This window comes from Chiloscyllium plagiosum, unplaced genomic scaffold (genome assembly GCF_037043375.1).
Source record: "Chiloscyllium plagiosum isolate Xiang-an unplaced genomic scaffold, Cpla_swu_hap1 HiC_scaffold_1, whole genome shotgun sequence".
Lineage (NCBI taxonomy): Eukaryota > Metazoa > Chordata > Chondrichthyes > Orectolobiformes > Hemiscylliidae > Chiloscyllium > Chiloscyllium plagiosum.
Window position 1 is genome coordinate 111,851,615 of NW_028270139.1, and position 27,300 is coordinate 111,878,914.

The window sequence follows — 27,300 nt, forward strand, 5'->3', positions numbered from 1 at the left end:
TGTGAATCCTCTAGTTGGTCACTGGGAATTCAATATTTTTAAAACAATCCTTCTCCGGTTGTAACAGGATATAGTTGAGGTATTATTTAAAATAAGAGTGCCAGGTTAGAGGATGCAGTCACTTTGTTTAATCGGAACTGTTTCAATTATTAGAAATCGCATCAGTTCATCTATTACTGAATTCTATTTTTTTCCCCTCACAACTAACTCAACCAAGCGCTAGAGGGCCCATATCAAACGCAGTTGTTTAACAATTCAGTCTGTACTTAAGTAACAGCATTCGGTCCAATTTATCTGCTTTGGGAAAACAAATCGTTACAAAATTATCAACTAGCGTTGAAGCAGGAACTAATAACAAGGTGGTGAGTAATATTTTGTGAAGGGAAAGTCACGGGGATCTCAAAACTTGTTTTAATTGTTTACGATATTTATTATCTTCCCAGGGTAATTCGAAGCGAAAAAAAAGTGCAATTACAGCAATTGTAACTTAATGCTTATCCCCACCCTTCCTTCAGATAGTACCGTTAGAAAGACGTGTGAAACCAGAAGAGGGGAAGCCACAATGAAGAGTGTCATTATGGTGTTGTACCTTTTCTACTTGTTTCAGATAGAGAGGTTTGAAGGTAAGGTTAATTTCCCTGTTTATATTTGATTAAATGCAGGATGCAGCATTTAACTAGATTTTTAAAAACCCTCTGATGCAGAACCAGGACGGAAAACATTACTGGCTCTAATGGAATACCAGTGGTGAAAGATGTATTGTGGTGTCATTGGCCAACTTGGGGAACAAAACATAAAATTGTGTTTGACCCAGTGTATTAACTGTTGGCTACAGAACTGCTTAAACTAGCATCAGGATAAATGTTGCTTGTTTTGTGCATAGAATCCTGCCAATGTGGAAGCAGGCCATTCAGCCCATCAACTCCACACTGACCCTCCGAACAACATCCCACCTCTCCACCCCTGCATTTCCCATGGCTAATCCACCTAGCCAGCACTTCCCTGGGCACTATCGGCATTTTAGCATGGCCAATCCACCTAACCTCCACATCTTCGCACTGTGAGAGGAAACTGGAGAACTTGGAGGAAACCCACACAGGCACAGGGAGAATGCGCAAATCCATAAAGGTCCCTGGTGCTGTGAGGCAGCAATGCTTATCATTGAGCCACCATGCTGCTCTGTCCAAATTTATTTAATTAAACAAATTCTGTTTTTCTATTTCTGTAACCCTTTAAAAAAAGTTTTACCAGTTAGTACATATATATTGTTTCTCCCTAGTCTTCCTTTCAAATATATGATTTCACATTTCTCTGCATTAAATTTCAGTTGCCATGTCAGTAGTCTGTGCCTTCCTAAAGTTACTTTTCCTCATTGTTTCTCATGTTCCTAGTTTTGGTATCATCATACTCTCTATACCCAAGTTCCTGTCATTAATATATTTCAAAAGTAGCAGATGTCCTTGAAGCTAATCCCTGATTACTTCCCTTCAGTCGAGAAAAAGTTTTCATCTTATGTATGACTCCATGTACAGTCTGTTCTGCTATAACACATGTGTCTTTAATGCAATTGAAGAATTTAGACCATTATTTGTAGAACATGAACTTTCCTTACCTGTATTGGCTATAATGTGATTCTGGCCCCATTAGTTTAAATGGCATAACTATTGCACAATTTTCTTATAACGTGAGATTGCACAAGAATGGGACTATTGCATTATATCAGAACCAAATGTATTCTGTCTCTGACTCAATTTCATATCCATGTTGCATCTGCTGCTTTTGAATGTCATTGACTTTCATTTTGATAACAAATATATTACATAACACTTTATCAAATACTTTTTGAACATCATGTACACAGCATCTGCTGCACTACCTTCATCCATCCTCTTTGTTATCTTCGAAGACACAAGTTGGGTGAGGCCCATTAGTTCCTTGAAGAGTCTGAGGACTGTGACAGTGCAGAGTCCCTGTTGTAGCTTGCCTGAATGAACATTGTGTGTCCATTTGTACTACAAAAAATTATACCAAGTGTGGAAAAAGCTAACAATTGAGAAGATTGTGATAGATGGAATTGGTGAAACAGAAAATTGGGAAGAATGTGACTGTTAAATTTGATGGAGTATTAGGATTATATATATATGAATAGTTGAGCTAAATGGAACTGGGTAGCAATAATGAAAATTAGAGTAGGTAATATTATAAAGGTTTGGTTGTGTAAATATTTATTTAAGAGGAAGAGAAAGGTCTTTGTAGTTGTTGAGGAAGAAAATGGTTGAAGATGTAGAACGCATACTGTTCTACAGTACTGGGGACAAGAGAATTAGAACTCAGTAACAGTGCCATCTTCTTCCAGGTAATGTTGGGCAGAAAATTATGGCTGGGTGTCAAACTACTTGCTCTACTTCCCCCACCCCCAAAAAAAATAGTTAGTGGCCAACTGGTTAGCTGGTTAGAAGCCCACCCCACAGCTATTATTCACGACAGATGGGCAAAATAAACTCCAAGTGGGACATTCCCTCTCTCTCTGGAATGGAATCCCATCCCTGAGAGCTGTTGACAACCAAATCTGGCACCCAGAGCAGCAGCAGCAAGAGCTAGAGCTCCCTACTGGGTGCTGTTGAAATTGCTTGTAGCCCCATGCAGGAGGACCAATTAATCCTGGATCCAGGTAGGTCTGAGCTTTGGGCTCAGGGTCAAGAGGTGGTTGGAGTGAGGGTTTAAAAGAATCTGTGGGTCTGAAGGAAGCATGTTTCCTACCTTCTTAAGAGAGTGCCCCAATGGACAAATTCCCTCCAATTGTAGGACTGCCCCCTACACCTTTATACACTTTATAAAGAATTATGAATCTCATTTCTATCTGACTGCCCAGGCCAACCATGTTATGATGTGGGCATTATAATGTTGGGGTCAATTGATCTTTTAAAAATCTCATTTGATCATTAATAATTTATTTACATAGATGGTTAACCTCCTATTTTTTAGCATCTATACTCTGTTATGAGGGGCAGCTTAGGAGTATGTGGCAAGATGGTAAGCTAATCAATTCACTGTACTACATGTCTTGTCCCACCCAGGGCTGGGGCATGTAATATCCAGAGTGACGAATTTCAAAGTGCCTTCCTCACACTGCACTTGGAACTCTGTTGGTCTGTTGTCAATGTCCTTCAGTTCTGCTGAGTACGGAGAATGATCAAAACGTAAAATGGGCTCTCAGATAGGCAACAGGAGAAATCTTTGGATTTATTTAAGAACAAAGTAAATGGTGCTTTGGGAGAACGTAGAGATTTTCTAGTTGGATGAACTCACTGAATGGGCTTTTCTTACTCAGTATTTCATGATCTGGAGCTCAATGTTTAGCAGAATGCATCAAGATCTCTATTTCCCCTCCAGTATGAGAAAACAATTTGCTGGGCATGCAGAATTCTTCCCAAACATTCTGCTTACATCTGTTGCAATATTTTGCTGTCCATCAACAGCACAGTATTGCTGCTTTGTGATGATGTTTTAAACAATTGTGCTGAAGCCTTTCTTTCCAGGTTGGGTAGTTTTGGTGCCCCAGGTTCAACCTTTCCTTGCCCAAATTTTGTCTCAATATACTTATAATTCATAAAAACATCCAGAAGTCAAATAATTTCTTCAGAATTCAAACAAACATTGAAACTATGATTCTACTCTAATCCCTCAAATCCAAAAATCAAGAAAACAATTATATTTATATTCCTCATCAAAAACTTTGAGTTTACATTCTTGTCCTTGGGTTTTATCAATGTTCATAAGTTAAAATTAATTAGTTAAGCAAAATAATACTTTAGTTAAATTTTTACAAACCTGTGGACTTATAAATTTGTTCTTCTGAGGATAAGTATTTTAATGACAACAGAACAAGCAATTTTAGACCAAAGATAATTTATCTATTTAAGCACTGAAAAAAGCACAAAATTTGAAACACCATTCTTCATCAAGTCCATTCCTTCAGATTTAGATACTTCGTAATATTACAAAAAGAAAGTGAATAAATATGTATGCATATTTTTACTACATGTATATTTAATGCTTTAAACATTTCTCCTTGATATATAATGTTATTTATGTTTTACATCTTACTTTGCTATTAAATATTCTAGGCTTCAACATCAAAAATATGCATCTGGACAAATGTATCCGTGCAAACAATGAGAAGAATAGAATATCTCTCACTGAATGCAACCCAGATTCTGAGCAGCAGCAATGGAGATGGGATTCTCACCTAAACTCCATAGTCAGTCTTAAAACTGAGCAGTGTCTGACTGTTCACAAAGCTAACAAATTTGGAACAGTGAAACTGGAACCATGTGCCAGTGGTCAACTTCAGGCGTGGATATGTAGCAAACGGGGTCATTTAACTCTTGAAGGTTTCAGCTTGCATCTCAGCATAAAGCATGGGACGAACAAAGTTCACATCTCACATGAAAAAGGCAAATTAAGCAAGTGGCGAACTTTAAAAGATCAAATCATCTGTAAAGAGGCTAATAACCATATTTGGCAACATGAAGGTACTTCAAAAATTTTGGTTTTGCATCTGTTTTTGGTGTTAACTAAGGTTTAGGTATTAGCAGTAATATAGAAAACCATCCCTTCACTTCTATGGCATGTGCAAATTAAATATTTGATTTTCAGCAAACTGAGGAACTGTAACTTAACTACCAGACATTATGGTATAATTTCTCCACAGATGCTTCCAGACCTGCTGAATATTTCTAGTATTTTATACTTTTAATTTCAGATTTCCAGCATCTGCCTTATTTTGCTTCAGAATTATGACATTTTGGTTTTCTAGATTAAAATCAATTCCTTACATATAATACTCATACTCAATTACACATTAAAAGAATTTTAACCAAGTATAAAAACAGTTTCTTTTACGCTTTGTGGAGCAATTGTGTTACCAATTTTAACATCATTTGGAAAATTTCTGGGAAATATTTATTAATAACAAAATATTTATAAATTGAAGGTTCCTTGACAAAAGAGACTACAGATCAGCTAAGACACATGTTAGTGTCACTGAGTCATACCGCACAGAAACAGACCCTTTGACTCAACTCATCTATGCAAATCAGGTTTCCTAAACTAATCTAGTCCCGTTTGCGTGCATTAGGCCCACAGCTCTCTAAACCTTTCCAATTCATGTACCTGTCTAAAAGTCTTTTCATTGTTGTAATTGTTCTCACCTCTACCACTTCCTCTGGTAGCTCATTCCATATAAGCACCCCTCTCTGGGTGAAAAGTTGCCCCTCAGGTCACTTATAAATCTTTTGCCTCTCAACTTAAACCTATGCTGTCTGGTTTGGACTGGATTCAGTTCCACAAATTGATATTGTTCAGTAAATTCAACATCAAATCAGACACAGAACAAGAACAAAACAGAGGGAAAGAAAGACTGAATTATAAGAGATGAGGAAAAGACAGAAAGGTGAAGCTTTACTTTTCATGTTTTAAATTTTTTAATGGTTTATTCTAGTAACTGAAACTTAAAGGGATGAAATTAATGGTTGACTGGCAGTGCCATAAAGTTTTATAGCAATAAATAAGTGTATTATTAACATTTTAACATTGCTAAAAGAATGTTTAGATTTGAAATGACAACATATAACTTTCTGTGTTGAGTTTATTTTGTGCCCAGTAAGCTATTAGTGGAACTTCAGTCAGGCAACCAGCAAAATGTCATTTTCACAAAGTTGGTGGCAGAACTGTGCAACCCAGACAGAATGTTTTTTGGAAATTTGAGTTTTACTATCCATTTGCCTATCGCCTGAAGTTGTTGTATTAATTAAGCATATGTATATATCAATGGTTTGGACATGAATGCAAAGGGCATGATTAAGATATTTTGAGGCAATTTTGAGAAAGCTATAGATTATAAAAAGGCATCAACTGGGTGTTTATATCAGCCAAGTTGTGGAGTTCAGTCCAGGAAAATGAGAATGTTAAGGGATGTGTGGTAATATAACCAGATGAGCAATCCTGATGCAAATCAATATTTTGGTGTATGGTTTCGAATCCTACCATGGTACACGGTGAAATTCGAATTCTATAATATCTGAGAAACCTCATGATGGCCATGCAATTACTGTCAATTATAAAAATGTCCTTTAGGGAAGAAAGTGTGCCACCCTTACCGAGTATGGTCTACATGTGACTTCAGACCACAGCAATTGACTCTTAACTCCCAGGTGGGCAATAAAATACTGGCTTAACCAATAATGCCCACATCTTGTGTGAATACAAAAGTTGCATTTTGGTAAGGTTAAGAAGGCAAAGGAATTCACAAGTAAATGGTAGAATATTGACGAGTTTAAATGAATGTTCACAGATCCCTAAAGCGAGCTGGACAGGTAGAAAAGATTGTTATGATGATTTACAGGATACTTCCTTTTATAAGCTGAAGCATAGAATTTAAGAGCTGGGGGTTGTTCTGGCATTGTGTATACAGTAACACAAGTTAGGCTGGTGCTGGAGTACTGCTTGCAGTTGTGCAGGAAAAATGTGATTGCTTCAAAGAGGGTACAGAGATTTATTCCTGATGAAGGGCTTTTGCCCGAAACGTCGATCTGACTGCTCCTCGGATGTTGCCTGAACTGCTGTGCGTTTCCAGCACCACTAATCCAGAATCTGGTTTCCAGCATCTGCAGTCATTGTTTTTACCTACAGAGAACATTGACAAAGATGTTGCATGGACTGAAAATGTTAGTTAGATTGAAAGATTGGTCAGCCTGGTGTTTTCAAGAGAGGATTAGATGCTTATTTGAATAGAAACAATGTGCATGGTATGGGAAAAAGGCAGGACAAAGCTTTAATGTTTATTTAGAGAGTTTGTGCAGACATGATGGCTTGATTGGCCACCTTTTGCACGATAATAATTCTGTAATACTGGGAAAAGGAGTTTGAGAGGGGCTCTAATTAAAATGTCTAGAATTATGAGGGGTTTAGAAAGAGTGGAGGGAGGGCTAGTAGTCCAATGGGTTGCAGGTCTGACTCTCAGTTAAAAGCTTTGAGTTTGAATCACATTCAGGACCTGATTCTCTTGGTTGAGGGATCCATAATCATAGATTTAGGATGAGAGAATTAGGGAAGATTTTGAGGGGAAATTCTTTTCAGGCAGAGTGAAGGGGATCTAACATTTACTGTTTAAAGGGTATCAGATGCAGAAATCCTGACAACATTTGATAGGTCAGACCTGTACTTGAAGTGCCAAAAGCTAAAAGGCTATTGGGCAAGACCAAAAAGGTGGGATTAGGCTGGATATCTATTTGTCACCTAGTGCAGATATGGTGGGCTGAATGGCCTCCTTTCATGTAAATTTCTCATTTTTTGATACTGAAAGAAAAGGGGAAGTACTGTTTGGCTGACCATTATTTTAGGAGAAAGATTTGATTGGTTTTTGATGAATAGCAGATTCCTAGTTTAGTCAGAGGTAAGTTTCTCATGGCATCATTGACAAAATCTTGCCTTTTCTGTGCATGTTGAGATAATTTCACAGTTTTGATTTGTTACTGGTGCAGTACAACCTTGATGAAAAGCAAGTGTGCTGTGATTATCTCATACTTGATTTTTGCTTGGTGGTGACTAAAGCCTCTGTTGCTTTATTAGACTCACTCTTTGTGCTTTCTCCATAGCAACAGCAAAATAGAACATTCTGTTGAAGCATTCCGCCAGTGAATATTCTCTGCTGATTAAAAGTGAAATTCCATTAACCCAATGAGGGCTGCATTAGCTCTTTCTGAATGAAAGGGCATTTTATCATTGACTCTTTACAAGTAACTTGTACTTGAAAACAGTGAACCACAGATTAAATTGTCGATGCCAGAATGAAAAGGAATGAAAGCTTCAGCAGTGTTATGCCAAAGAAAGTTAATGTTTAAAATGCATGACACATAGTTTAAGCTCTTACAAGTTAAAGGAATATAACGAGCTTTTTTTTCCTCTGGTTATAATATTATAGAATTTTGAATATCATATTAATATTAGGCCAGGTTAGGTACTCTACTTTAATACTATTATTCCATCAAATTTTCACTGTTTTGAATATTGATCGGCATTGTCAAACTCATTAAATTAGTTTTGTTCTGAAATGTAGCTGTACTTTTTCCCAGTCCTGTGTACCTCCCGAGACAGTTCAGTTTTATTTCACAATCTGTTTCCAGGAGACTCCAGCCTACAATCAACCATTTGCAACAAATAACTGTTTACGGATTACCACTGAAAAATACATTTCATGCCAAGAACTTGGATGGTGTGAAATTGGACAACTTACTAAAACTGTTGGCAAAAGTATACAATGAGTTCAAACTTCCGGGACACCTCGGGAGGAATAGAGAAAAAAAACACAATGTTTGAACTAAAGGGGAAAATGCTGAGTATCTTTCTCTAACATCTGTTGTATTTATTTCAGAAGCATCTTTGGACTGGAAGATGGTGAGGTCCAAGTAGTCAAAGAAAGTGACACTTAGGATATTTTCATGTTTTATTTGTATTTGCTGACAATATCTCTGGCTAGGGCAGCATTTATTGCCTAATCCTAATTGCACAGAGGACAGTTAAGAGTCAACCATATTGCTGTAGGTCTGAAGTCACATGCAGGCCAGACCAAGTAAAGATGACAGATTTCTTTCTCTAAAGGCATTGTGAACCAAATGGTTAATGTGGTCACCACTTGACTAGCTCTTTAATTCAGATTGTTTAATATTGATTCAAATTCACCACCTGCCATGGTAAAATTAGAATCCATGTCCTCAAAACCTTAGCCTGGGATTCTAGATTACCACTTCAGTGGCATCACTACAATGCCAATGCCTCCACAATAATGTGTCAATGTTAACAAAAAGTAAAATGAAGTCACCATAGTCCTAGAGGGCAAAGACTCATGAGAGAGGTAACTGGTGGTGAGTTTAATCTGAGGGTGACCACATCTTGGCTGAGGGGTGAGGGTCCTCATGGTGATCTCAGCGAGTACAGGACTTAAACTTGAACTGTTAGCATCACTCTGCAAACCAGCTGAACAGCCAATTGCGAATACTGACCATGAGAAAAGACCATGTATACTTCTTCTTCCTTGGTTAATTATGGATTTATTGCCAATGCATCGACTATCCCTTCCCAATTTCCTTGAGAGACCAAAAAAGGGACCAATTCAGAAATGTTGATTTGAAGATTCCTCTGTGACTTTATAGGTAGGTGGACAAGCTACAGCAGATTCCTACATTCATCGCATGTAAACTTGTTGCAATTTACTTAAATATCAGCTAAATCTGAGGTTGGAATCTCAGCAAAGGGGCCAGGGGCGTTAGGGAGTTTGGTTTGGTTAACTTTTATGCTAATCGAGGTAAATGATATCAGTGTCAAAAATGATTATATTTTCTGATGAAGGGCCATTGGTCTGACTGTCTTTCTCTCCACAGATGCTTCCTGACCTGCTCCAGCATTTTCTGGTTTTACTTTAAATTTCCAACATCAATAGTGTTTTGCTATTGTAGCACTTGTACACAGTTTGACCCAGTGTCACCATAAGCCAATTTGGAGTTTAGTCTGCATTGGCTAAAGAGCAAATCTTCTACTTGACCCTATCATTATGCCTTGATTCAACCTGTGTATTTTTTCCAGGTCTGGGTACATTAGGCAGATTCTTGTTAGGGTCTGAGTGACATAGGCAATAGTGACATGTGGAGAAAGTGAGGTCTGCAGACGCTGGAGATCAAAGCTGAAACTTTATTGCTGGAACAGCACAGCAGGTCAGGCAGCATCTAGGGAACAGAAGATTCGACGTTTCGGGCACATGCCCTTCTTCAGGAATGAGCAGAGAGTGTTCAGCAGGAGAAGATAAAAGGTAGGGAGGAGGGACTTGGAGGAGGGGCGTTGGAAATGTGATAGGTGGAAAGAGGTCAAGGTGAGGGTGATAGGTCGGAGCAGGGTGGAGGCGGAGAGGTCAAGAAGAAGACTGCAGGTCAGGAAGGCGGTGCCGGGCTGGAGGGATTCGGCTGAGACAAGGTGGGGGGAGGGGGGATGAAGAAACTGGTGAAGTCCAAGTTCATCCCCTGTGGTTGGAGGGTTCCCAGTCGGAAGATAAGACGCTCCTCCTCCGACCGTCGCGTTGTTGTGGTTTGGCGGTGGATGAGTCCAATGACCTGCATATCCTCGGTGGAGTGGGAGGGGGAGTTGAAATGCTGTGCTACAGGGTGATTGGGTTGGTTCGTCCGGGTGGCCCAGAGGTGCTCTCTGAATCACTCCGCAAGTAGGCGGCCTGTCTCCCCAATATAGAGGAGGCCACACCGACTGCAGCAGATGCAGTAGATAATGTGGGTGGAGGTGCAGGTGAATCTGTGGCGGATATGGAAGTTTCCTTTGGGGCCTTGGAGAGAAGTGAGGGGGGAGGTGTGGGCGCAAGTGTTGCACCTCCTGCGGTTGCAAGGGAAGGTGCCGGGAGTGGAGGTTGGGTTGGTGGGGGGTATGGATCTGACAAGGGAGTCGCGGAGGGAGTGGTCTCTACGGAAAGCTGATAGAGGAGGGGAGGGAAATATATCCTTGGTGGTGGGCTCCGTTTGGAGGTGGCGGAAGTGACGGCGGATGATGCGCTGTACATGGAGATTGGTGGGGTGGTAGGTGAGGACCAGTGGGGTTCTGTCCTGGTGGCGGTTGGAGGGGCGGGGCTCAAGGGCGGAGGAGCGGGAAGTGGAGGAGATGCGGTGGAGGGCATCGTCGATCACATCGGGGGGGAAATTGCGGTCCTTGAAGAAGGAGGCCGTCTGTGTTGTGCGTATTTTGAACTGGTCCTCCTGGGAGCAGATGCGGCGGAGACGAAGGAATTGGGAGAATGGGATGGCGTTTTTACAGGGGGCGGGGTGGGAGGAGGTGTAGTCCAGGTAGCTGTGGGAGTCGGTCGGTTTGTAGTAGATGTCCGTGTTGATTCGGTCGTCTGAGATAGAAACAGAAAGGTCTAGGAAGGGGAGGGAGGAGTCCGAGACTGTCCAGGTGAATTTGAGGTCGGGGTGGAAGGTGTTAGTGTAGTGGATGAACTGTTCAACCTCCTCGTGGGAGCACGAGGTAGCGCCGATACAGTCATCAATGTAGCGGAGGAAAAGATGGGGGGTGGGGCCAGTGTAGTTGCGGAAGATGGATTGTTCCACATACCCTACGAAGAGGCAGGCATAGCTGGGGCCCATGCGGGTGCCCATGGCTACTCCTTTTGTTTGGAGAAAGTGGGAGGATTGGAAAGAAAAGTTGTTCAGGGTGAGGACCAGTTCAGTCAGTCGAAGGAGGGTGTCGGTGGAAGGGTACTGGGTGGTACGGCGGGAAAGGAAGAAGCGGAGTGCTTTGAGTCCTTCGTGATGGGGGATGGAGGTGTACAGGGACTGGATGTCCATGGTGAAGATGAGGCGTTGGGGACCGGGGAAGCGGAAATCCTGGAGGAGGTGGAGGGCGTGGGTGGTGTCACGGACGTAGGTGGGGAGTTCTTGGACTAATGGGGACAGGACCGTGTCGAGGTAGGAGGAGATGAGTTCGGTGGGGCAGGAGCAGGCTGAGACGATGGGTCGTCCGGGGCAGTCAGGTTTGTGGATTTTGGGCAGGAGGTAGAAGCGGGCGGTGCGGGGTTGTGGTACTATGAGGTTGGAGGCGGTGGATGGGAGGTCCCCTGAGGTGATGAGGTTATGGACGGTCTGGGAGATGATGGTTTGGTGGTGGGGGGTGGGGTCATGGTCAAGGGGGCAGTCGGAGGAGGTATCTGCGAGCTGGCGTTTGGCCTCAGCGGTGTAGAGGTCGGTGCGCCAAACTACTACTGCGCCTCCCTTGTCAGCTGGTTTGATGGTGAGGTTGGGGTTGGAACGGAGGGAGTGGAGGGCTGTGCGTTCCGAGGGTGAGAGGTTGGAGTGGGTGGGAGGGGTGTGGGAGTTCAGGTAGCGGTTAATATCGCGGCGGCAGTTTGCAATAAAGAGGTCGAGGGCAGGTAGGAGGCCAGCACGGGGTGTCCAGGTGGACGGGGTGTGTTGGAGGTTGGAGAAGGGGTCGTCAGAGGGTGGGTGAGGGTCTTGATTGAAAAAGAAGGCACGGAGGCATGTGGCAGAGTTGAATGAGAAGTCTGGGCGGGGCCCATTCTGACATTGGGAACAACTCACTTTATTCTTTATGCTTTGTTCAAGGGGCGTGGCAAGTTTCTTGCAGTTTGCCAATTAAGAGACATTATTCCTTGCTAACGGCACAACTCGCTCTGTTTGATATTTATTTTACCAAAGCTAAATGTTGAAAAAAACCCAACATGGAAACCTAGTAGGTTCAGCTTCTCACTTGTTACCAATGATCTCCAAGTTGCCTATGGCTAAACTGCAGCCTAGGGCATGATACATAGACACCAGCCATGCACACCCTTTGTCCATGGACATTAACACTCAGTATCTGCTATCCCTTCAACTCCACAAGCATCCTGCCTCTCCGATACACTGGCAGTCCACTCAGGAAGTGCAGACTTGCAGAGCAGGGAGTACTATCAACTGGCATTGAAATGCTGCTACATTTCAGGGGTGGGGAATTATGGCTGTCCACAGTTGAGAGAACCTTGGTTACAAGGGGCTGCTGTGTATAACCACACCTGGCATGTTCACCTTGTATGCCACGGCCTGGGTGGGAAAAATAGGCAGGTGCGGGTGCATGGAGAGGGGTTGGGTAGGGACTTTGTGAGGTGCAAAGCATATCGTGTTTACAGTATGGACTACCAGAAGGGGATGTTTGGAGCTTTTTGCCATGTTAAGGTGGAGGCTGGAAGATATCGACTGAGAAATGCTCACTGTCACTTTCCATTAGGCTGGGAATCAAAAGTGTGCACAGGGGAAGAAAGTGACTGCACCCTTGCTTGGAGGGGGTGGGATAAATAATTTGACCTTGAGGCTGCAGCACCCACCCATGATAGAGTTTTAAAGGGAAAGAACATTGTTCAGAGACCCATTAACTGTACATGACAGAGACCTGGGGCATCCCTATTGCTTGGCCATCCCAATGCATTGCCCCCCACTTCTCTGTGTGTTGGACCTCACTGTCTCTGAGACTGCTGGATACCTCATTGACAGCAACACTTTTGTGCACAAAGGATATGAAACAATGGGGCCAAAAGTGTCAGGATGCCATATATATGCACTGTTCATCTTGCTTTTCTATGATGCAGCAGTCTCTCAGCACAGACCTCCATCCATGGCACCTCATCTGTGGCTATGAGTGATGCCTGATGGTGCAATAATATGATTTGGTCCGACACTGAGAGACTAATAACCAAATGTATCATTAAAGCACAAAGAAATTATACAAAAATTTACAAGCCATTGCCATTCATGCCAGTGAGTGAGGTCAATAAGTTTTCAAAGAACAAGAATCATAGAATCCCAACAATGTGGAAACAGGTCCTTCAGCCCAACAAGTCCACACCGACCCTCCAAAGAGTAACCCACCCAGACCCATTCCCCTACCCTATTACTCTACATTTACCCCTGACTAATGCACTCAACCTACACATCCCTAAACACTTTGGGCAATTTAGCATGGCCGTTTCACCTAACCTGCACATCTTTGGATTGTGGGAGGAAACCCACACAGATAGGGGAGAATGCACAAACTCCACACAGAGACAGTTGCCCAAAGCTGGAATTGAACCTGGGTCCCTGGCGCTTGGAGCTCTCATTCCTGACGAAGGGCTTTGGCCCGAAACATTGATTCTCCTGCTCCTCGGATGCTGCCCGACCTGCTGTGCTTTTCCAGCACAGCAGTCTCGACTCTAAACTCCAACATCTGCAGTCCTCACTTTTGCCGCTGTGAGGCAGTAGTGCTAGCCACCGAGCCACCTTGCCTCTTCTTCCTCTTATGCAGTCAGACACTACTGTAGCTTCTGGGAAATGAGAGTTATTGAATCCCATATACTGTTCCTCCCTGCGTATGTGGATCATGTCCCTGATTGCTGACACTTCAAGGTCATCTGCCTGGGGCTGAGCAGGTCTCTCCCTGGTCTCCAGCAGTCTTCCGAGTGCCAGCCGCCCAGAGAGTTTCTTCCTCAACCAGCTGCAGTGCTGTTCCAATGAGGTGCTTACGAGATTGTGCTTCCACACTTTCTAAGCCTAACATTCCCACTGAGGTGTCAGCATCTGAGTGGGCTATGGTGCTGGAGGCAGTATTACTGAGTCTTTATTTGAGACCCTTAGTACTTTCTTAGGACTTCCATCCTCAATGATCCAGGACATGTCTTCTGGGGGAACCAGGTATTTCTCCACAGAGGTCATGGAGGTGCTGGTGTACCTGTAAGAAAAATGAGTGAGAAGGCATCACAGCCAGTGGTTATAAATGATGTGCAATGGATGGAACTGACATAAGGGTTAGTGTGAGAGCTGCAATGGGATGAAGAGAAGTATTTACTCATTGGCAGGAGATGAATCTCTTGGCTTCCTCACAGGTCTTCCCCTGTAAGGACAAGGATTCTGTCCCCATAGAAGGTGAGGAGCCAAATGTCACTACCCAATTAACCCTTACAGCCTTACTCTACCCTGTTATGGGCTGTCTTTTCCTGAATGAGAGAAATGGAGGGATTACATGAGATTACAGTTGGTCAGAGCTGATAATGCCGGAGCAACTGGTGGAATGGTGGTGAGTTATTCTGAAGGATGAGGAGACCATGCAGATGGGGTGGTGGGTTAGTGATTTTGGAAATTGGTCAGGAGTGAGAGAAGGTGCTGTGGGCAATAGAGTGGCAGAGCATGTGACTTAGTGGGAAGTGGGTGCAGTAACAGAGATAGAAAAAGTGTGAGGTAGCTGAAAGAAGAATGTGGTTTTACCCTGGCACAGTGGAGAAGGCCATCAACCTTCTTTTAAAAGTGCTGGCCATTGTTCTGCACCTGGAGACCACATGTGGCCAGTGTCTGTGTTTATGCCTGGTGTAGAGCATTGGAGGAGTCTCTTGGAGCAAGTAGTGAGCTAAAGTACCCAGGTATCCAGTATGAAAGAAAGCTCCATATTAATGAAGTGAGAAATGCATTTAATATGGTCATTAACAAGCATTAATCCCCCTGAATGGGCAACTGTCTGCTGCCGAGTGAAAATCTCACTTTGACACCAGAACATAGTTAAAAGATACAGTGGGTTGTTCCCAACATCAAGATAGGCATGGCTAGCCTTTTGTGCAATTTTGTCATAATTCTCGCCACAAACCTCATTGTTTAGCATCCCCTGCACTTTGCTTTTACATAATTTCTGCATTCTGTTTTATAGCCAGCTTTTATAGCTGTTTGACCCTGGACTTACATGTTCTGTTACAATTATTACATTACCTTCATCTATTCTTTTGTTACTTCTTCAAATATTTAATTATTGAATTTAATATAACCAAACCTTTCCCTTTCAAATTTTGTCCTGCCTTTTTGGTATCAGCTCAGTTTCTACATGCACTACAGAAATTCACCAAGGCTCCTTGAACAGACATTTCCCAAACCACAACCACTACTATTTAGAAGGACAAGGGCAGCAGATACACGGGAATACCACCACCTATAAGTTCCCCTCCAAGCTATTCAACATTCATGCCATGGAAATATATCACTGTTCCTTCAATGTCGCTAGATCAAAGTTCTGAAACTCCCTCCTTAACAGTATCATGCATATATCTACACTAAATGGGCTGGAGCAGTTCAAGAAGGCAGCTCACTATCACTTTCTCAGGGACAATGAGGAATGGGCAATAAATGATGGCATAGCCAGTGATGCCCATCTTCCATGAATGAATAGTTTTTAACAATTACAATTTGAGTAGGAATAACATTCACTAATTGGTTTATAATTCACTGGACTTGCTAGAAACATATCAATGCATGAACATAAGAGTTAGGAGCAAGAATGGGTCATTTGGCAGCACAAGCTTGCTCTGCCATCCTATATAATCATTCCCTGATCTGATTGTGGCCTCAACCCACAATCCACTATACCTTTTTGATCCCTTTCAACTAAGAACCTTAAAAATATTCATTGATCTGTCCTCTACTGCTCTTTGGGAAATAGCATTCCACAGACTCATGAACCTCTGAGAAAAACATTTCTCCTCATTTCCATCTTAAGTGAGAAACCCTTTATTTTCAAACTGAGTTCCCCAGATCGTGTCTCTCCCACAAGGTGGGGGGCATCCTTTCAGCATCTATCCTGTTGAATTCCCTCAGGGTCTTATTTGTTTTGATAAGTTTCTTGTTCAATTCCCCTATTTATACAAATGAATCATGGTAGTTGTCCATCAATCTTCTGGTACTATTCCCTTTTTAAATAACTTTTTGTGTTTCTTGTTATTCCTTCTGGTAATATATTCCTCTATTAGTGGGTTTGGAGTTGGAGAAGCATGTTAATTCCAGGTGATGACCTTCCCAAAAGTCCTGTCTTGAATACAATTTTCTGGCCGAATTAAGGGCCACACCCCAGATTTATCCAGGAGACTCATACCAAGCTAGTAAGCCATCCATCTAACTTAATTTTTGCTTCCTGTGCTTTGCTCTTTCATAGATCATTGTTGATGGAATTTGATATTTACTATCTTCATTTCAGGTCATCACATTGAGGTTTCAGAAACTCAGACAGAAAATATTGAAAAATCAACGTACATTCCTATGATTAATAATGTCTCCAATGCTTCCTACCCGACTTTTGAAAATATCACGCATCTGAAGGAAAATGATAAAACTGTGAGGTTCAAATTGAGTGATGGTAAGACAGAATGATTTTCTTTCAGAGAATATGGACTTTCAAGAAATGTAATTAATATTTAGATTGACTGGAATCAGTCAAAAATCTGTTGGGACCCAGATTACAGAATTAATAGGCTTTAACTAAAATAAAAGCAATGTCCTGTGAATGCTGGAAAAGTTCCAAAAGGAGACATTTTGAACTCAAAATTTTAACTGTTTCTTTCTCCACAATTGCTGTCGGAGCTGCTGGTTATAATTTCTGTTTTTATTTCAGATCTCCAGCATTTGCATTGATTCCTTGTTACAGGTTCAAGCTTTGTACCAATGTTATAGCTGCTCCTCTATTAAGGTTAAATTTGTGCGATGGCAAGCCTATTGGCGTTGAACTACAGAACTCCATGCAGTTCGAAACTAGTGTCCCTTCTCTGTTTATTTTGTTTCCTGATTTTGGACCACAGAACATTGTGAATAAATTGTCAGCATGCAAGATACACTTGTACCAAAGCCATCAGAATATTGTTTAACACTTGCTTCCTATTGACTAAGATGTGTGTACCTCCATCATTAGGACTTCAGCATTTGGTCTCTGGTCTCTCATCTTCCTACATGTACATTAGTGTTAAACAGGTAATATGGAGCATGAATAAAACACTTTTCCCTTCAAATTAGTTCAATTTGGCACCTATTGATTGTAAACTCTCCACAGAGATTTTTTTCTCTCTGCGCTTGCTAATCATTTGATGTTATTTTCAGTAACTCAGTAAATAGAGTGCTCCTAAAATTGTGTAGATATTACTAATACAATGTATCTCTGTCATTTCAGATACGACTTGGAAGGTTACAATGCTTATTCTGGGTGCTATAATGTTGATGCTGGGACTAATTATACTGCCACTGAATGTCCTTTATCATAAGTAAGTGTAAAAATATTAATTGTGAATGTTGTTACTGAAAAAGCATCCTTTACAATTTTGCATAAATTGTTAGTTTGAATTAGGGACAAATAGCAAATATGTGCGAATTTGTTTTCCAGTTAAATGTGTCTGAATTAACAATAGTCCTGCATCTCAGAAGAAGGTGATGCCATCTAACCCTAATTATTGTTGTTGAACCTCAGTATCAAGAAACATAACGGGAAATTTAAGCTTATCCTCAGACATAGATATACCTTGAAACAAAAACGTTGGCTATAAAGTTGAGAGCCTAAATTTATAAATAATGCATCTACGCACAATAAAAAAAGTGAAAATTGTTGACAATGAAGGCAATTAAGACAACTCTTAATTATGTATTATGGATTGTTACCTACTAAATGAAATAAAAACAGAAAATGATGAAAATCCTCCTCAGGCCTGATCTATGCAGGGAGAGTTAATCAATGGGGAGAGAAACAGAGTTAATATTTCTGAACAATAGCCATTTATGAAAGTCATAAAGTCATAGAATCTTACAGCATGGAAACAGACCCTTCAGTCCAACTTGTTCATGCCAACCAAGTTTCCCAAACTAAACTAGTGCCATTTACCTGCGTTTGGCCCATATCCCTCTAAACCTTTCCTATTCTTGTACTTATCTTTTAAATGTTGTAATTATACCTGCAACCACCACTTCTTCTGGCAGCTCATTCTACGCATGCACCACCCTCTGTGTGAAACAGTTGGCCCATTGCTCCCTTTTAGATGTTTCTCCTCTCACCTTAAAAAAAAGCCCTCTAGTTTTGAACTCCCCAACCTAGGAAAAGACCTTCACTTAATCACCTTGTCTGTGCCTGTCATGATTTTATAAACCTCTATAAGGTCACCCCTCAACATCCTATATTCCAAAGTAAAATTTCCCAGACTGTCCCAGAATTTCCAGTCACTCCCTCTGGCTTAAACCCTCCAGTCTTGGTAACAATCTTGTAAATCTTTTCTGCATCCTTTCCAATTTAATAATATCTTTCCTGTAGGGCAACCAGAACTGTACACGGTACTGTAAAAGTGGCCTTACCAACATCCTGTGCAACTGAAACATGACATCCCAACTCCGATACTCAGTGGTCTGAGCAATGAAGGCAAATGCCTTCTTTACCACCCTATCTATTTGTGATGGTTCTGCTAAAAGGCAATGATCTGAAGCATTGATGTTTGCTTTCTGTGCAGCTGCTGCCAGAGCTGCTTAGTGAATGCTTGCAGCATTTTTGTTTTTCTTTAGGATTTTCAGCATCGACAATATTTTGTTATTTATAACCTTCCAAATGAAATAATATTAGCATTGTTGTGATTGTGTTCTCACGTTCTAAACCAGAGAGATGGAGAAATTCTCACATAGGCACCCACCTCGACATCACAGATAGTACTTTACAACTCATTACATAATGCAGATGTCTATTTTTAGCTGATGAAGAAATGCTAAGAAGGTGTTACTTACTAGGTCTGAATGTTTCATGCATATCATGATTGCATGGCAACACAATTTCTGCTGATGCTCCATATCTCCAGGTAATACAACCACCGTTAAGTGGAGAACAGTATATCCATGGTCTAGTTACTGTGGGCAATTTTACAAGGCAAATCGTCTTGATCTATATCAGTGGTGGGCGCAGTTTGAAACATGAGGGTTACAACTTTTTTCAGCTCACCCAACAAAAGGTCCTGTCTTTGGAATGGAACATTGCAAATTAGTATGAATATTTACACTCAAAGGCAAGATTAAACTGTGAACTTCTATTCCTCAAGAAATTGCAGTGAAACAGATTTAAAAGTATAATTTATTCAGTGTCCTGGCCAATTATTATCCCTCAAACAACATTACTAAAGCAGCTTCGGTCACTTCTCTTACTGCTATTTCTGGGATTTTGCTATTGGCATAATTATGTGCTGTGTTTTTCTGTACATTGACTACATTTTTAAAAAAATTGCTTTTCAAAACTTATTTTTGCTTTCATGTGAGTTTTTAGTACTGAACAACACAGACAAGAAAAAGACCTTGAGCATTTTAACTTCAGTTTTGAAGATATGGTAGGTGTGGCTTTTGCATGAGGGAGGTAATGGCATAACACTGTACTTGAACTTTAGCACCTTTTGACTTTGTATTTCTTTGTATTTCACCCCAAGAGTGGACAAATTATACTGCATTGTGCATTTGACTTTCTGTTCATATGTGCACTAAAACTGACAGAAGAATTGTACATATAGGAACTTCTGATTTAGATATTGACCATTTCAGTAAGGAGTGTATGTCAAGATACAGGTTGTGCTCCACATGAATTTTCTGTTTAACCTTGGATAAAAAATTTACGAGAATGCACAGTCAAATTTACCCAGGGAGCACAGATTTATAAATTTACTGGAAATTTCCACCTTCTAGCACTAACACTTGTAGAGCCTTCCAAATCTGAAAGCTTATTCTAACGCTACAGGATAGATTTCAGCACGTAATGCATTTAGCATAAAGGACCAATTCATTTCTGTTCTAATCACCCTAACTGACGCTTGGAAACCTTCCAATGGCACAAAATAAAGCTCTGAACTTCACAAGCAGAATAGAATAAATGGAGGGTGCAAAGAAGTGGCTCAATCACAGACTGCCAAGCTCTGTGGGAGAACATGTGACTCTGTGTAGGGACTTTTCCACATCCTGTTTTTACTCATCCAGAATATATATTCTCCTTGCATACTTTATATTGACCCAAAGAAAAGCGTTCTGTCCTACTGTGATGGGAACAAACAAAATCAAGAGTGGTTGATGTTAATAAATAACATAATTAATACACTAACTCAAAATGAAATTGAAAGAGTTTTAAGAATCTGAAAATAAAGGGTTGCCCTGGATCATATCATCCTTTCACCTCTAATTCCTATGTAGTTGAAAAAAATCATTTCAGATTTACTTTAATAGAATTATTAAAGTAATTTTGCTTTTGAAAACTCATGTTTGGTTAATTTGTGAGTTTATCATACTGAGCAACACAGACAAGAAATGTTCTAAGGTCATTTTTAATCCTATCTGCCCACCAGATAGAGTACTAGAATGGCTGTATCCCCTCATCCACCATTCAGTGGGCTCTCCGCCTTCATTGGTTGCACTTTTAAACTAAGGTTAGAATGTAATTTGAAACAGTGACCGAAATACATAATTTCCAAGGTTAAGTACTTAGCTAGACACATGTACTATGAACTGGTTGACTGTGTATACTGAAGAGTTTAAGTGTTTCAGCTGTTTGAACTGAAACAAGGTTTAGGTTATCAGAAATGAAAAGATGAAAGGAATTGTAAAACTGTCAGCTGTCCAAGGAGAAGAACTGGTAAGATTGTTAAGCAAGAGTTTTGGAATTCTGCGGCAACTAACTCATCTCCTGACTCCTTGAAGTGTGTGCACAAGTCAGAAGTATAATGGAAAACTCTCCACTTGTGCAGATTTTTGCACCTCCTGCAACACTCAAGAAGCTTAACACCAACCAGGACAAAGTCTGTCCCTACAGCACAAGGACTGCACTGTTTCAAGAAGGCACCTCACCACCACCTTCTCCATGGCAATTAGGAATTGGCAATAAATGCTGGTCCTGCCAGCCATGTACCAATACCATGAACAAATGAAGGTAATACCATAAGGTCTTACCTATTGTTAATGCAATTAACCAGTTTTAAGGTAATAAAACCGGTTAACTTTCTATTATGTAGTAGAATAGTTCTTGGGTGGAATCTTCCCAACCCTTGAGTGACATGTGCAACGAAGAGTCAGTTGAGAAATATTGTGAGATTGGAAAAATGAGATTCTCAATGTCAAGGAAAAAAAAGTCAAGGATATAATGCAAAATGAGAAATTTGCATGTATTTACATCTAATACTTACCTGTTCTCACCTCATTTGTTTGAATGTTGCTGTATTGCAAGGCATCAGACAGGAACTAGATGGAAAAAAATTCCAACATGAAAGTCGGACTGGATACTGGTTCCAGCTCACCATTTGCTCCTCTGGATCTAGTTCAGAAATCCCCTACATCACAGGGCATACTCCATGGGCAGCAGCAACCTACATCCTTTATCCATGGAGATTTGCATTGGATACTTACCTGCCTCACCACATCCTCATGGCAAGTCTGAGAGGAGTAAGCCTCAGTCAACTCAAGGTGACTTGTCAGACAGGGGGTACTGGCACAATAAGCCAAGGACATCATTTGGATCTCAGTCTAGAGGCTTGGACATAGTCAGTTGGGCTCTGGGGCTTGTATCACTACAGTTCAAGCCATGGTCAATTCTGCAGGTCCAGTACAACCAGTTTGGGGGTTAGCAATAAGTAAATTGGGGAGCTGAACAGATATCAGCCATGAGTGTGGGCACTCATCCTGTTGTTCAGCTTAGTATCCTTTCCCTGAAATTCAAGGTGAGTTATCATGAGTCAGTGCTATGATAGGGTAACCGAGGAATTTTTTGTTAGGTGAAAATATTGATGGATAAGGAGTAAATAAAATTAACTATGACCTCATTGAACGTTGGTACAAGCACAAAGGATTGAATGTCTTACTCTTGTTTCTCTGTTCCCATGACACCACTTTAAAAAGAACAAAGTTAGTGCAGCACAAAATGATTAAGGAACCAAGTGCTCTGTGAACAGAGTGCAAGAGTCAGGAATTCAGTGAAAGTGGGGATTCAGTGCAGAGAGGTAAAGAGGTGATGTGTTTTATTCTTTTTGTTTTGCCTCCAGTTGTTTATGCCTGTCTTTTATATCAAAGTTAGGAGATTGCAAGTTGATTTTTCCTTTACTTTACCAAAGTAGTATCTTGTTAACTTTTAAAATAAATAAGATGAAAGAGATGTTGCAGGGCAGGACATAGTATGCGGTAACTGCAACATGTGGGATTTTGTTGAGACCATCACCAACACAAATAATCATAGTTAAAAATCACACAACACCAGGTCACAATCACCTGATGAAGGAGCGTCGCTCCGAAAGCTAGTGTGTTTCCAGTTAAACCTGTTGGACTATAACCTGGTGTTGTGTGATTTTTAACTTTGTACACCCCAGTCCAACACCGGCATCTCCAAATCATGACAAATAATCATACCTGAGTTAAGTGTCTGCCGCTCTTGCAACTTCAGCTCAGAGTTGTTAAGCTTTGGTCTGAGCTGTGGATAGTGAAGGGCTGCTAGGAACAGATGAATTACCTGAAAACTTTATTCAAGGAGGCAGTCACACCCCCGAGGGTAATTGGAACTTTTGAGTTGTTTAATAGTCTGGCACAGGAGGGTGCAACTGTCAGGCAGGTATTGGGATCCGGGCTGTGATGATGGTGGAGGCTTCACCCTTGAATTTGAACAACAGATATGAGGTACTTGTTACCTGTGTGGATACGAACAATGATTGTAGGAGAAGCAGAAAAACTGACCATAGCACCATGGTGCAGGAAGGCATTTAAGTGTGAGGAGCAAAAAGGAATGTGGTCACAAAAGAAGGCAGTGTATTCAGCAGGGTAGATGCTGTCCTCTGCAACTGTGATCAGGAGTTACAAAGGTAGTGTTGCCTTCCTAATGCCAAGATTAAGGAGACCTCCTTGTATTTGGAGACAAATTTGGAATTATGGGGAGGCAATGGCATTGTGGTATTATTGCCAGACTATTAATCCAAAAACTCAGCTCATGTTCTGGGAACCTGGGTTCAAAACTCACGACAGCAGGTGGTGCAATTTGAATTCAAGAATCTGGGATTGAGAACATCCTGAAGACCATGAATCCATTGTCAATTGTCAGGAAAAGTGCATCTGGTTCATTAATGTGCTTCAGAGAAGGAAACCTGCCATCATAACCTGGTCTGACCTACATATGACTACAGACCCACAGCAATGTGATTCACTCTTAACTACCCTCTGGATAATTAGAGGCGGGCAATAAATGCTGGCCTAGCCAGTGATGCCCTCATCCCATGAATGATTAAAACAATTTGTTCACATAGAAATTAACAAAATAGGTAGATCTAGAAATAATGCTGTACTGAGAGAGTTGGAGGAGTTAGGATTGTAACCTGAGCCATACACCTGTTGACATGTGGTCAAGCATATACAATTATATGCTTGGCTTTGGGAAAGGTGTTTCAATTCAAGGGCACTGATACCAATACTGTGGAAAGAAGGAATTGATTAATTGGGTTTGGGGTCCACTTAAACTGGCTGGTATTAGTGCTTGGTGAATTGTTAAAATAGCTGAAAATGTGTTGCTGGAAAAGCACAGCAGGTCAGGCAGCATCCAAGGAGCAGGAGAATCAATGTTTCAGGCATGAGCCCTTCTTCAGGAAGAAGGGCCCTGAAGAAGGGCTCATGCCCGAAACGTCGATTCTCCTGCTCCTTGGATGCTGCCTGACCTGCTGCGCTTTTCCAGCAACACATTTTCAGCTCTGATCTCCAGCATCTGCAGTCCTCACTTTCTCCTAGAAAATTGTTAAAATGGGACAATGTATCGGAAATCATTAAAGTGAAAAAGAATTTGGAATATGATAGTAAACAAGCCAGGAATAGAAAAACAGATTGTAAGACCTTTCATGAATACACAAAATGGGGGACAGTAAATGGTGAACCCTTAGACACAAAGACAGGAGAAATTATTATACAGAATGAAGAAATTGTAGGTGTTAAAAATTTTGTGTTTATCTTCATGTAGAAGACTCAAGTTAAATACCAAACATGAAAGATAATCATGAAGCTCATAAGAATGAGAGAAAGATATTGGAGAAACTTGGGCTAGTGGCTGACAAGTCCTCAGGATCTAATGTGCTCCACCCTGGGGTTTCAAAAGAGTCAACTGCACAGATAGTAGATGCAGTGGTATGGTTTACTAAAATTCCTTAACTTCCAGAATAGTCCCAGCTGAGAGGACTTTAGCAAGTTGAACCTTGCTATTCAAACAAAAATAAGAAGCAGGGAGTAGGGTCAGTTAGACTGCTATCAATCAGGTAAAAATTCTGTTTTGGAATCAGTGTTTAAGGAGGATATAATTGCATTGGAAGTGGTAAAGTGTAGATGGACCAGACTGGTTCCCAGGATGAGAGGATTGTCCTATGATGAAAGACTAAATAAATTGAGTTTATATTCTCTGGCATTTCGATGAATGAGAGGTGATCTTGTTGACATATATAAGATTCTGAAGAGACTCTAAAGGGAAGACACTGAGATTTCATTCCGTAGCTACAAAATCTAGAGGAGCATAATCTCAGGATAAGAAGGAAATAATTTAGGACTGAATTGAGAAGAAATGTTGTCACTCAGGGTTCTGAGTTCTCTAGCCCAAAGGGTTGAGAATGCTCCGTTGTTGAGTAGATTTAAGGTTGAGTAAGGCTATCTCAAGACAGGTATTCAGTCTCAGGGAATCAAAGAAGATGTGGAATGGGAGGGAAAGTGAAGTTGAAGCTGAAGGTCAGCCCTGATCATAGTCAATAGTAGAACAAGCTTAATAGGCCTATGGTTTCCTGCACTGATATTCCTAACTTCTTCAGAAGTGTCAGTCAATAATTTTGATGAAGGAAAATACCATGTACAATAACCTTTATTTTATCATCTGGCGGCTATTTTTATTTATTTTTCACTGTCACGAAACTGCATTTTATTTATTATAAATATTATGATTAAGTCATAGAGTTGTATAGCACAGAAACAGACCTTTTGGTCCAACTCATCCATGCTGATCAGATATCTTCAATTAATCTAGTCCCATTTGTCAGCGTCTGGCCCATATCCCTGTAAACTCTTCCCATTCATATACCCATCCAGTTGCTTTTTAAATGTTGTTATTGTACCAGCCTCCACCACTTCCACTACCACCTGCTGAGTGAAAAAGTTACCCCTTAGGTCTCTTTTAAATCTTTCCCCTCTCACCTTAAACCTATGCCCTCTAGTTCTGGACTCCCCACCCCAGGGAAAAGATCTTGTCTATTCACTCTATTCATGTCCCTCATGATTTTATAAACTTCTATAAGTGGTTGACAAATTTTAAATATTAGAAACAGAATAATCTACTTTCATTCTTAATTACTTTAATTGTAGATTTTAAGTGATGACATTTTACCTTATTAACGCTAGAAACTGTTCCCTATTTCCTCTCAATAGTCAAAAGAAGAAGTCACATGCTGGAATTGTTGCTGATTCAGCTGATGAGAAAACCTCCTTAACAACAGGATTGAAACTCCAGCATGACGCTTCTCGCTCCCCATCTTTAAGACATGGAGAAATACTGATTGAATGGAAAGATGGCAAGATAACACCTCTTTTTGATGACAATTAAAATACTAACTGTTAGAGTATTAGGGAAGTCCAGCCTCATTCTAAAGTATCTATATTGTGTGCAAATAGATTGAGTACTACAGAAGGAGATCATTATTTCATTTGAGAGTAGGTGGGTGTGAAAGAAATCTCTTCTGGAAGTCAGTCCATCATTCCTGGAGATTTGACTGTTTCAGTTCTTTGAAAAGTAACCCTGTGGGTGGTCTCAGACCTAAGTTGTTGCATTTCACAAAAGAGCTTCCATTGGGTGATTAGGAGTATATTGTGGAACAGCCTTTTCAAATCTGTAGTATCGAAACATAGAATCATAGCAGGAAGAAGGCCATTCAGCCCTTCGAGCCTACACCCCCTTCAGTTCATTCATGGCTGATTCTCCATCTCAATGCCATATTCCTGTTTTCTCCCCATTCCCCTGATGCCTTTAAAATCTAAAAATGTATCTAGCTGTTTTTTGAATATATTTATTGACTTAGCCTCCTTAGTCTTCTGTGATAGTGAAATCCATAGGTTCCCAACGCTTTGAGTGAAGAATGTTTTCCTCATCTCAGTCTTAAGTGGTCTATCCTGTATCCTGAGACTGTGTTCGCTGTCTCAGACTCCCCAACTAGGGAATGCATCCTTCCTGCATCTAATCTGTACAGTCCTGTTAGGGTTTATACATTTCAATCAGATCCTCTCTCATCCTTCTAAACTCTAGAAAATACAGGCCTTTCTTAGGTCAGGTGTTAAAACTGCATGCAATACACCACGTATGGTCTCACTGAAGCTCTGTATAGCTACAGTCAGTCATATCTGTTATGAACTCAAATCCTCTTGCCAATATAACATTTGCCTTTCTGCACCTGCCTGTACATTTTTATTGACTGGTTGTATGAGGACACCTAGATCCCTTTCTACATTCACACTTTCTAATATATCACTATTTAAATAACACTCTTCCCATCAACATATAAATTCGCATTTAGCCACATTGTACTGCATCTGCCATGTGTTTGCCCATACATTCAAATGTCTAAATCACATTGAAGCGTCCTCCCCATTTTCATAATACATTAACAGTTTCCCCATTACTGACATTTGCCTAATTTGTCTGTAATTCTTTTTTTTTCCTTCAATCCCTTTTTAAACAATAGGGTTGCATTTGCCAACCTTCAATCTGAAGGAACTGCTGTGGTGTCTGCAAATACAAATCTGCAAATGCAAATTCACCCCATAGACTTAGAGTCATGGAGATGTACAGCACAGAAACAGACCCTTCAATCCAACTCGTCCATGCTGACCAGATATCCTAAATTAATGTAGACGTATTTGCCAGCACTTGGCCCAT

The 27,300-nt window shown here is 40.8% G+C and overlaps 1 protein-coding gene across 4 annotated transcripts; it reads left to right on the top strand.

Moving 5' to 3' along the window:
* The first annotated feature begins 219 nt into the window (after positions 1 to 219).
* Positions 220 to 27,006, top strand: LOC122548669 (uncharacterized). Of its 4 annotated transcripts, XM_043687511.2 has the most exons (7): positions 220 to 362; positions 516 to 623; positions 4,128 to 4,535; positions 16,588 to 16,746; positions 17,551 to 17,641; positions 19,666 to 19,726; positions 25,800 to 25,969. In XM_043687511.2, the coding sequence occupies exons 2-7, from the start codon at positions 563 to 565 to the stop codon at positions 25,833 to 25,835; spliced, it is 816 nt and encodes a 271-aa protein (XP_043543446.1). In that variant the 5' UTR covers positions 220 to 362; positions 516 to 562; the 3' UTR covers positions 25,836 to 25,969. The 4 variants fall into 4 exon arrangements, with proteins under 4 accessions (XP_043543446.1, XP_087846008.1, XP_043543437.1 ...); XM_043687502.2 differs by lacking the exon at positions 19,666 to 19,726 and having other exon boundaries at positions 228 to 362; positions 25,800 to 27,006; XM_087989877.1 differs by lacking the exon at positions 19,666 to 19,726 and having other exon boundaries at positions 349 to 362; positions 520 to 623; positions 25,800 to 27,006.
* Positions 27,007 to 27,300: the final 294 nt, after the last annotated feature.

Coding starts and splice junctions, on each gene's coding strand:
- LOC122548669 (XM_043687502.2), top strand. CDS start 563: ATGAAGAGTGTCATTATGGTGTTGTACCTTTTCTACTTGTTTCAGATA. Junction 4,536..16,587: donor CCATATTTGGCAACATGAAG/GTACTTCAAAAA, acceptor TCTTCATTTCAG/GTCATCACATTGAGGTTTCA. Junction 16,747..17,550: donor GAGGTTCAAATTGAGTGATG/GTAAGACAGAAT, acceptor CTGTCATTTCAG/ATACGACTTGGAAGGTTACA.